The following is a 12207-nucleotide window of genomic DNA, read 5'->3' as shown; positions in this document are numbered from 1 at the left end:
GGCGGCAAGATGACCGACACCCGGCGGCGGGTAAAGGTTTACACGCTCAACGAGGACCGGCAGTGGGACGACCGGGGCACTGGGCATGTGTCGTCCGGCTACGTGGAGCGACTGAAGGGCATGTCCCTGCTTGTCAGGGCCGAGAGCGACGGTAAGCGAAGACCCTCCCGGCGGGTCCCTTGCCTCCCCACGGCCCTGTGCCACCTCCCTGGTTCTTCGGAGGCGACAGTCGCCTCGGGGGAGGGCTGGCCACAGGTACCCCAGTGCCCTCGGAGCTCCACTGAGAGCGCTCGAAATGTTTCCTTTCTTCGGGTGCCTGGTGGCATTTTGGGTACGAGTAGAGTCGAGCACGTTTGAGCCGTGCGGCCCGGGAGCGTGGCGAGGTCGGGGGCCTGGTGATCGGGAGCCCGGAGTATGCTGTTCTTTTTGCACTACAGTGACCTTGAGAAAGGCACTCATGAATCCGATCTTCTGCCTTAGTTCACCCATCTGTAAAGCAGGCGTGAAACTTTCCTTGGAGCCAAGAAAGTTCATAGCTGCTTCATACTTCGAAGAACATTTTGCTGTGCCTTTTTTTCTTTTTCTTTTCTAACATATTTTTGCTCCATCTTTCTGATCCTGTTGCAGGTTGGCAACACTGGTTCATGGTTCTGGCAGCTCTACACTCGGCAGAGAAAATGCTTCTTTGCCTTGCGAAGAGAGATTTGTGTTCACCAGTGTTGGTTGTCTTTCATAGCAATGCAGAATTTTGTATGTAGTTTCATTACAAATTTGGCATCATTTTATGCGAGCTTTTTGATTGCTTAAATATATTTTTAATTTGGTTCAGTTAACAGGTGGGGAGAAATTAGCAGATTTTTTAATAATTTTTCGAATCTGTACTAGTGCCTATTCAGTCGCGTATTTTGAAACAGCCCTTAGGGTTCAAAAACAAGTTGCTTGAGAATAAGTGTTTCACATTATTTTTATAATTTTTCGAATCTGTACTAGTGCCTATTCAGTCACGTATTTTGAAACAGCCCTTAGGGTTCAAAAACAAGTTGCTTGAGAATAAGTGTTTCACATTTTAAAAGATTTAGTCTCTTATAGGGATTGCCACTTTCCTCGGTGACATTCTGTGAATTCCTTGTAAAGAAAATGTTCATGTTAGGTTAAAGATATTTTGCTTTTTCTGAATATGAAAATAGTTGTTTCCCGCCTGTCTTGTTACATTAGTCTCTGATTTTACAGCAGCTGTTTCAGTTTATTATGATTGCAGTTCTGTATCTGAATTATTACAAACTAATTTCAAGGAATTTTCAAGTGGACTCTACCCAGAACTCCAATTCCATGAAAAACTAACAAGACTCACCGTTATTAAATTGAAGACTCTACAAACATTGATGTTCAGTTTGAACAGAAAAAAATGGTAATTTGGAGAATATTGCCAATACTTACCTTTCTAAGGCTACACAAAATAACCTAAAACTGGAGAAAAATTATTTCTTTTTGGGGGCATTTTTAAAGTTTTCAATACATTGGGTATATTTTTCTGAGACCTATTTACTTATTCTTTGCCTTTTAGAACACAAGTTGAATGTCAAGTGTTACTATGCTTTTGTGTGTGACTATCACATAAAATCTTACTCTACCTGTACATCTTTGCACGTCTGGAAAACTTTTTACATAGTGAGTTAGAAAATATGGGCTTTTAGGTTAATTTAGCATCTTTTGAGATGAAAACATGTAGATTTGAGATAAGTTCTTTGAAATAATACATATAACCATATATTAAAAACATCGTATGTTTGATTTGATTCATTATGCAAAGTCTTTTGTTTAAAGTATGTTTAAGCATTAAGGCTTAATGTCATATTGTCATAGGGAGTCATATTCTCCAAACGCAGTAATTTAAGAATCTGGTTTTTTTCCTCATTTTTATTTTTACCACTTTGGAAATAGCCCCTAATCTCCCTTCCTCCATTTAAAAGGTTGGGTACTCTGCTATAAAGCAGGTTGAATGGCTAAAACAAAATGTCTTTAATTTTTATCTAACAGGGAAAGAGAACTAAATGAAATTACTGATGTGCCGTTGTAAATTTAAATTGTAAGGAAAGCTAGATCCAAAAAATGGACTTAGAACAATTCCAGGATATTTGTGGGATATCGTTGTAAATAATCTTTGGTTTGATGATTAACATCTTTTCTAACAGGAAAGCCAAAATAAGCATAATAATAATAATAGCCAAAATTTATTGAGTGCTTATTATGTGCTAGAGGCTCTTTGAGCAGTTCACACTCTCATGTTGTTGTCTACTTGAATTTCCTGCTTTATTTTTAAGATCAAGATTTATTTCAAAGAAAATTAAAATAATTTTTAGCCTAAATATATTTAAAATTATAGTTTCGCTCCAAGCTACATGTGAAAGTTTTTGTGTTGATTTCTAGTTTGGGCCACCCGTTATTGTCTGCTTTCCCTATTCCTCATTATAGGATAATTGAGAATTTTCTTTTTACTGTGATGAGCAAAAGGGAAAATATTTCTGATTTTCCATAAAGTGAGTCATTTATCCAATATAAACTTAAAATTATTGAACTTTTCCATATTTGGGCTAAGCCAAGCCATAGTGTTTTTTTTTTTCCTAAATCCTTCAAAATCAAAAGGATTGACTATATAAATGTTAACTTGCTCGTAGCCTTTTTCTCAAGATTCTTTCAATTTTCAGGTTATTTCTTTAAAACAAATATTTGCTTGTTAACACTTATGACCTATTGTGTGTTCTGCAAAATTAATAAGCTTTTGTGATGTGCTGATTATCCACCCTAGAAATAGGCCATTTCCTAGTTCAGGTAGGATGGTAGGAGCTTTTGCATACTTCTAAAATAGGTAGGTAGTGGTGTCATTTTTTGGTTTTTGGGTTTTGGGTTTTTGGGTTTTTTTGGTAAGGTCTCTCAGAAACGTTGATTGACTTGTCCAAAGCCATTTATCTATTGAGATGGCATGAGGTGGGATTCGAATTCATGCCTTTATTTCAAGCTCAGACATTTCCTGCTATATACACTGCCTAGTAATTATAAATCGTTTGGAAATAAAAAATGTTCACAGTTTCAACATGGGTATAGAAAGGCTAAGTAGTTTTAATTTTCTCATTCTTGGATCTCTGTTTGAGGAAGAGAGACCATAATAATGCTATCTCAACTGTAGCCTCAGATCTTGTTAGAGAAGCTTATATGCTTATCTGAAAATCGGGAATGCAATTTCTGAATGGAAGTACTAGTGGCTTCCTTGTTGCAGGGCAGATCTGTCTGGATAAGCATGCCCTTGCCCTGTGAAGCTGTGTGGCTTGGCATATTTGCAGCCCGCCTTGCATTAGAGGAGAATGGTGTCCCACCAAACTACTGAGCCCATTTTCTGGCCCACGTCCTTACTCAGTAGGTTCCTGCTGACAAAATATGTTGTAGGAACACATCCTTTTCTTTAATGAAGAGAGACTGCCTCATTTCCTTCAGATTTTATGGTAGCTGTGTACCTGCAAATTTCCATCGTCCAATTAAAGTTTAGTTTAGTATTGTTTTTTTTCTTTCAGTTCATACTGTACCTGTTAACTTGCTGAATTGAGGATAGTGATGTCATTCCTTACTTGCTGTATTAGTCTGTTCCTGTTGCTTATAACAAACTACACGGAACTGGGAGATTTATAAAGAAAGCAAAATTTATTGCTTACAGTTTCTGAGGCTGGGAAGTCCAGAGTCCAGGGAACACAGCTGGTGAAGGTCTTCGTGGTGTTGACAGTGATGGCAGGATATCACATTGCAAAAACGGCAGAGCAGAGAGAGCGAGAGACCAACCTCCTTGTTCACTCTCCTTTTAAAGCCCTCAGAACCACGCCGCTGGCCACCATTATTCAGTACTGCACATCTAATCACCTCTTCAAGGCCCCACATTTCAATTACTGTAATAAGATTTCCCACCCTTAACAGTTACCATGAGGATGAAGTTTTGGGGGAACATCCAACCCAAGGCACTTGCCCCTCTCACTTTGAGTTCAAATCATTCTACTACGTTTTTCCCATTATGATTTTTACTAGGAAAGAAATTGGAATTTTTCCACAGACTGAAGGGTGTCTTTGTACATAAAATCATGTCCATGCTCTATTCTGGATTACTTGCAAACATCAAGAATAGTGTGCTTGTGTTTGGTTTTTATCTTAGTTTTATAAAGTATTTTTTTTACATTTCACAATAGTTTTATCTCTTACCTGACTTGCCTGTTTCGGAGTTAAACAGGTTAAATTCTCACTGTTACTTGAGGCATGAAGAAAGTGAAACATGGGGAAATGTTTTATTCGAGGTAACACGGCTAGCTAATGGTTAAACTGGAATCCTGTGCTTCTGCCTCTTGATAGATTTCTGTAGATTTGGTTGTAAATGGGTCTGTCTTTACCACTGCTATAGAAATGGAAGTCAGAGTAAAAAGAAACATTTTGGGGGGGGGGTGGCTACTGTGGTGAGATAAATGAACAGAGAACATTAGCATTTTTTTCATTGCTATTTTTATAAGTTAGTAAGTAGTATAGAATCTTGCATACAGTAAGCATTCCAGATGTGTATTTAGCTACCAAGAAGATCTCAGTGTCAGTACTGGGGGAAATATTTTACTTTGAACACATTTTTCTTTCTTGTGTACACCAGCTTTGTAAAAAAATTAATAGGCGTAGGCTAACCAAACCTTTATCTTTTTTGCTTGTGAGAACTTAATGAAAGTTTGAGGGCCATTAGTTACACTGGGTATAGCTGATGGGGTTTGAGTGTAGCAGAGGTTTGACTTGGGTGTGGTACCTTTTTATGTAATGCTTCCAATTTTTTCCTGAGACTTCATTTCAGTTTTTAAATGTCATAGTGTAAACTGTGAGCTAAAAAATCAGGAAAGAGGGACTTGGGACACAGACCTGCTATAGGTTTAAGGCATACAGTAGTTTCCTCCCCAAATGAGATTTTGGGCTCAGTTAACTGATTTTTGATGGTGCTTTCTTCCTACTACTGAAGCATAGTACCTAAGTTCCTGCTCTTAGCTTTGAGTGTCCATAAAAGGACAGTATACTGGAGAAGTTCCTTAGGAATGAGGAGAGCTGGAGCCATTCATTCTGAAATCCCTCTGTATTTATCTAAATCAGAACTAAGGCCAGGATCAAAGTTTCTTAATCCCAACCACTCCTATACTACCTGAATGTGACTGACTTGTTGACTGGTTAATATTGAAGAGAGAACCATAAAAGTTATAGCAACTCTATACTATTTCATTCCTCAATTGGCTGGTTTGGGGAACCGAACCCTTGACTTTGATGTTACAAAGCTGCGCTATAACCAACTGAGCTAACTGGCCATCCCTGAGATCTTTGAAACAAGTGAACTTTCCAGCTAAATAAAGCTATGTACCAGAAGTTTAAAAATGTTAACAATTTTCTTGGAATGTTTACTTAAATATATACTAGAATGCTTTCCTAAACAGCTTAATGAGCCTGTATTTAACCTTTCACTTGTACTGTGTTTCTGGATCATCATTATCAATACTTATTTTTCTACCATACAGCAGTACAACAATGATGCCAGTAAAATGATGGTATAATCATGCACTAAAAAAAAAAAAAAAGACAAGTATTGAGTGCTGATTATGTGCTAGGTATTGGGGTAGGCACTTTAATTTTCATACTTGTGGTAACCCCATGAAGTAGGCATTATTTTTTTCTTTTTCTTTTCTTTTTTTCCTTTTTGTCTTTTTTACTGACCGGTAATGGGATCGCAACCCTCAGTGTTGCGCCCACACCGCGCTCAGCCAGTGAGCGGGAACTGGTCTTCACATGGGATCCGAACCCTCGGCGGGAGCACTGCCGTGCTCCCAAGCGGCGCACTCTCCAGTGCGCCACCGGCCGGCCCAGCATTATTTTTTTCTAACTATAAATGTTGTTGTATTGATTCTTTGAATAGTTTAGTGGGTCTTTTTTCCTGCACCCAGCCAGAAATCTAGATTTTTTTTAATGCGAAATCTTTCCATTTTAAAGTATTTGCTATAGGGCACTAGTTTTGAGTTCTCTGGTTTAGACTGTTTGTGAGTGATACTTCACTGTGCCCTACCAGCTACCCTCATCCTCATCCCCAGTCTCCAAAGGTGTTTGATTTGTTTTTGTGGGAGTTGGCAATAGGATACAAGAAAGGCCTTCATTTTATAGAAGGAAGTCAGATGCCATGAAGCAGGAAGAGAACATTTTTAATGACTTAATTATTTATACTCATAATTCTAGTACTTGCTTTATTGTCACTCTTTCTTACTATCAATGTATAACAGCTTGCTTCTACCTGTAGATGTTTTAGTAATGTTCCGAGTGGCATTTCCCGTCCTATATCATTGTTCACCCATTTCCTGTATGTGGAGACCTCCATTATCAGTATGTTTTGGGTGTCTGTGTCATGATACACAGATATATCTCATTTAAAAGTAGCATAGTATTCCACAGTATTTGTTTAATTCACACAGTACCCTTAACTGCCCTTAGCTTTGAGTGTTGCTAAAAGACACAGTAGCATTTCTCATGCTTTTTTCCTCAGAACCAAAGAGTAGTATATGATTAAAAGTTTGGTAGATAAAGATAAATGCCCTCTAAAAATGATGTGCTGATTTTCAGTCGTGGTAGTAGTAAAGGAGAATTACTTACTACTTTTTGAGGAAGTACATGTGCAAATGTCAATCAGTAGACTTACTGGAACTTCTTTGGAATGGACTCTAATAAGCATTTGCTGTACAGTACTTTTTAGTTCTTTGCTGAGGATAGTTGAGCTTGCTGGTGATCTGAAATGATAGATTTCACAATGGCAAATTTAATTACGTACACTGATGCATTCCTTTTGATTTTTGTCTATGTTTCCTTCCTAATTTTTCAGGTTGGAAGTGGGAAGGACTTTCTTCAGTCTTGTTATTGGAGTTTTCTGAGTAGGATTGTCTTTCATCTGTGCCATAGTGTCTTCAGATGGGTGGGTGGAGGTGTCGTGGGGGTATGTGAGATTCCTCTTTGGGGAAAAGGGGCATCTATTTCACTGGAGAAGATGTGTTTCTAAAGTGAATTGGTGGAGAGAGGGGCTCTTTTGAACATGTACTTCCATTATTAAGTTATACTGCTATACCCATCATCAGAAGCATGTGTTACTCTTGGTGAGAACCTTCTCTACTTCTCCATTAATGTTGCTAAGGTCTCCTAAGGATCATCTTCCTCATTTCTTCCCTGTCATCTCTGCTACTGTGGTGATTTCTGTATCCCCATATCCATACATTACTAGGATAGAATTTCTAGTACTATAGCAACTGACACAAATAAACTTGCTGGGGGGAACGGATTGTGTTAATTCATGTTAAAACTCAACTGGGGGCCAGCCCGGTGGCGCACTGCGCTAGTGCGCCGCTTGGGAAGTGCGGTGGCGCTCCCGCCGAGGGTTCGGATCCCACATACAGACCGGTTCCCGCTCACTGGCTGAGCGAGGCGCGGGGGCAACACCGAGGGTTGCGATCCCGTTGCCGGTCCTGGTCCGGTACGGGGGCGACACTGAGGGTTGCAATCCGTTGTCGGACACGGAAAAAGACAAAAAAAAAAAAAAAAACTCAACTGGATCTTTTCCAGTTGATTGGAGAAGTGTTCATAACTTAGCCTAATAAAAAGTAGTAGATGGTGAGAGGAAAACCTAACAGATGGACTAGGAATAAAACTAGCAGTGTGTCTTTTAGATATTATCTTGCCCCCTAAACTGAAAGATTGTTTTCCTGTTCTAGCCTCTACAGCCTATTTATTTCATAGGGATTATAGCATTGGGGACCAGAGCTAGACTTCCTAAGTACTAACTTAGACCAAAGCCATGGATATGGCTTAAAGGGGTTTCAGGAGAGATGCTACTGCCTAACATCCTAAATGACCCAGAGAAAAAGAAATTTACCAACCCCAGAAGCTTCTGGTATGTTCTTGTGTTAGCCAGGACTTTAGGAGAGAACACTTCAAACTTTCAGTTTTTCCTGTCTAATTATCCTGACCTTGTAACAGTACTGAGAGTTTTGAAGAAAATGCAAAAAGGGACTGGTACTTGAAAATGTAGCTAATAGGGATTAGGTAGCTGACAATGTCATACCACTGCCATTTTTTTGTTTTATTAGCTGCCAAGTCAGGTGTGTGTGTCTTGAAAGCACAACTTGAAGTGATAACTGCAATCCCCTGTGCCATGTGTTATTGACTTCTCTTAAACTTTTAAAATAAAACTTTTCAAGTATAATACATCAAAGGGGTACACAAATAAATCATAAGTATTTAACTTAAGAGATTTTTACAAAGTAACCAGCCAGCACATAGATGAAGAAACAGAACATAACCAGTACTCTACAAGCCTACTTCATGTTCCTTCCCAGTCACTAATCCCCCCAGGGATAACTCCTAGCCTGACCATAGATTAATTTTGCCACTTTTTGAACTTTACATAAATAGAATTGTATGGTATATAGCTTTGTCTCAGGCTTCTTTCACTTGTGTTTATAAAAATTTATCTGTTCCGTTCACACTTGTATTTGGTTCATTTGTTAACATTGTTATATGGTATTCCTCTATGAATATTTACACTATAACTTTTTTTTTTTTTAACAACTTTTACATCTATATGATTCACTCATTAAAAGTTCATTGCTGGGCTGGCCCCGTGGCGCACTTGGGAGAGTGCGGCGTTGGGAGCGCAGCAACACTCCCACCGCGGGTTCGGATCCTATATAGGAATGGCCGGTGCGCTCACTGGCTGAGCGCGGTGCGGGCGACACCAAGCCAAGGGTTGCGATCCCCTTACCGGTCACAAAAAAAAGACAAAAAAAAAAAGTTCACTGTTACAGTTCATTGCTTTTTAGTACTCAGATATTCACAGGCTTGTGCAACCATCACCACAATCTAATTTTAGAACATTTTGTCCCCACGAAAAGAAATCATGTGCCCACTAGCAGACACTACCCATTCACTTTTACTTCCTCCTAACCCTAAACTACCACTAATCTATTTTTTTTTCTCTGTGAATTTACTTGTTCTGGACATTTTATATAAATTCATACATTATGTGGTCTTTTGTAACATGCTTCTTTCAGTTAGCATAATGTTTTCAAGGTTCATCCATGTAACATGTATCAGAATATCATTACATTTTGTAACTGAATAGTATTTCATTGAGTGGACATATAGTACCACATTTTATTTATCCATTCATTAGTTTATGGTAGTTTGGGTTGTGTCCACTTTTTGCTATTATGAGTAATCCTGCTGTGAACATACATGTACAAATTTTTGTGTGGGCATATGTTTTCATTTCTCTTGGGTGTATGCCTAGGAGTGGAATCGCTGGGTAACTCTGCTTAACTTTGGGGGGAACTGCCAAACTGTTTTCCAAAGTGGATGCCTCATTTTATGTTTCATGGGCAATGTGTGAGGGTTGCAGTTTTTCCATGTTGTTGCCAACAATTGTTATTGTCTTTCTTTGATTATAGACATCCTAGTGGGAGAAAAATGGTATCTCATTGTTGTATCTTTTTTGGAGAAGTGTCTGTTCAAGTCAATTGGCCACTTTTTTTTTTTTTTTTTCCTTTTTGTCTTTTTCCGTGTCTGGCAACGAACGGATCGCAACCCTCAGTGTCGCCCCCGGACCGGGACCGGCAACAGGATGGCAACCCTTGGCGTCGCTCCTGCGCCTCGCTCAGCCAGTGAGCAGGAACCGGTCTGCATGTGGGATCCGAACCCTCGGCGGGAGCGCCGCTGCACTTCCCAAGCGGCGCACTATAGCAGTGCGCCACCGGGCCGGCCCTAATTGGCCACTTTTTAATTCTGTTTTCTTTTTATTATTGACTTGTAAGATTTCTTTATATATTCTAGATATGGGTCCTTTATCAGATACATGATTTCTAAGTATTTTCTCCCACTCTATCTGTGATTGTCTTTTCACTAGAGGGTATTGTTTGCAGCACAATCAAAAGCGTTTTCATTTTGATGATGTCCAATTTATCATTTATCAAATGATATCCAAGATTTTCTTTTGGGTAGGTTGTACTTTTGTGAAGTTTAACTTTTTTTTTTTCCTTTTTGTCTTTTTTACTGACCGGTAACAGGATCGCAACCCTCGGTGTCGCGCCTGTACCGGGGACCGGCAACAGGATCGCAACCCTCGGTGTTGCGCCCGCACCGCGCTCAGCCAGTGAGCGGGAACCGGTCTCCACATGGGATCCGAACCCTCAGCGGGAGCGCTGCCGCGCTCCCAAGCGGCGCACTCTCCAGTGCGCCACTGGGCCGGCCCATTGTGAAGTTTAACTTTTAAAGAGGCATTACTTTGGTTCTGTGCCACTAGATCTCTTACATTTTCTGGAAATATAATTTTATAAAGTAATCCAATTCTTTCATTTACTCTATCTTGCTTATATAGTTTTCTTGAGATGGATTGTTTTTAAGGACATGAATTGTCTTTCAAAGGTTTCTAGACATTAAGTTCATTCTGTTGTTCACCTGCTGCTTTTAATAATCACCAAAATAAAAACTCAAAAACTGTGCATAAAGAGAATTGAAGAGGCACTGGTAAAATTGTTTTGATTAATCTGGCAAAAGTTAGAAAAAGAGAAAGATATGTAAAGCAATTTTCTCTAAAATGTTAGAGTGCTTGCCTGAACCTCAGTAAGCCTAAAATAGTTCCAAAATAGGGGCGGGGAGGGGCGGAGAAAAAAGCCTAAAGAAGTGGGGTTTGTGGGAAACAGGTGGAAAAAATTAAAAATTATGGAGAATGTTTGGTTACCTTAAGAACAGAAAGGATTTTGAGTTAGGCCGGTTGTGTGTGCTAGACACAGTGGGAGGATTCATGGGAAGTGGGAAGCTGATCATGTGTGGACAGGGAGTTCACAAATTGAGTCATCACAATTTGGTAAATGCTGCTATTTTTATTTTACTGTTTTCAGTATCCCTTAGTATACATAGTAGTGAATGGTCCATAAATCATTAATATTGGTCAGCATCATAAAATTAATAAATACATTTTAACATAAAAGCAAAGTAAATTTGGGAATGTTAAGAGTACTGTTTTCTCCACTGTCTAGCCACTATTTGGAATGGGTTAAAGCAACTGTTAAGTGTAATATGAGAAGAAATGAAAACTCTGTATGGGAAACAGCTGCAGAAAAACTGCTTCTTAAGCTTTTTGAGCCAGAATTTGTCTTTAGGTAGTGCACCCAGGGATAAACTGGAACTGGTTGATGAGGGAGAGGTATAATTTCAGCCTTAAAGTTTGCTCTTTTTCTCAAAGCAGTAGTTACTTTCTAAATATCATGAATTTTATGATACTGTCAGGGAAAAAAACAGAAATGTGAAATTAGCTTACTATGAGGAATAAATTGATTATTTGGAGATGGAGAAGCATGGCAGTTCCTGTATTATGAGGCTTTCTGAAAGTGTAATGTAGTTTGGGAATGTACCTGGGTAGCAGCTTATATTACTTGATGTTTTCAAACTTGCAAATGAATTCTCGTTTTATTCTAATCTTGAGACATAGGTCAGATTCTTTTCTGATCCTTATTTGCATATTTTAAAGTATTACTCTAAGTCATACAATGTATCAAAGATTTAAACCCAGATCATCTGGCTTCATGCTGTGCTGTTTCACTACCTGTGTGACCCATAAATTGTTAGATTTCTATTACCATCTCGTCCTTACTCTTCAGATTATCATGTCTGTCTTGTTAAAAGTAAATATGTATAAAAGAAGCATTTCTTAGGTTAAAAGTTGAAGTGTCTTTATATTGTTTTAAAAATAATTTTTCCCTAACTTAAGTAGTATTTGCATCAGATGTTCAAAAAAGGAACTGGTGTGTGTAAGTAAGGGCATATAATTTTACTGTTCTGCGATAACAAAATGGAATGTCTTCTTTTTCTGTTTCCTAGGTTCTCTACTTTTAGAGTCCAAAATAAACCCTAACACTGCATACCAGAAACAGCAGGTAAAAATTTGAAGATGTTGTGTTTTACTTTGCATATTATCCTCTCAACTTGCTAGTTAAATGAAAATTTATCATCTGATTCCTCACAATGAAGATTTCAGAAATGATTACAACATTTTGCCAGTCTAAATCTAAAATAGTATTTAAAACAATAATTTTAAATTAAAAAAAAAAAAACTAGCCTGAAGCTGAA

General features: G+C 38.6%; 1 protein-coding gene across 2 annotated transcripts in view; it reads left to right on the top strand.

The window, feature by feature from the left end:
- The first annotated feature begins 6 nt into the window (after nucleotides 1-6).
- Nucleotides 7-12207, top strand: part of SMEK1 (SMEK homolog 1, suppressor of mek1 (Dictyostelium)) — a 38144-nt gene continuing 25943 nt past the window's right edge. For both annotated transcript variants that reach the window (XM_008570361.1, XM_008570360.1), the window contains exons 1-2: nucleotides 7-151; nucleotides 11959-12014. In XM_008570361.1, coding sequence (XP_008568583.1) covers nucleotides 10-151; nucleotides 11959-12014 — 198 coding nt within the window. In that variant the 5' untranslated portion in view covers nucleotides 7-9. The remainder of the gene's footprint in view (nucleotides 152-11958; nucleotides 12015-12207) is intronic.

The sequence above is a fragment of the Galeopterus variegatus genome, unplaced genomic scaffold, assembly GCF_000696425.1.
Source record: "Galeopterus variegatus unplaced genomic scaffold, G_variegatus-3.0.2 Scaffold597, whole genome shotgun sequence".
Lineage (NCBI taxonomy): Eukaryota > Metazoa > Chordata > Mammalia > Dermoptera > Cynocephalidae > Galeopterus > Galeopterus variegatus.
This window is presented reverse-complemented; position numbering and strand designations above follow the sequence as displayed.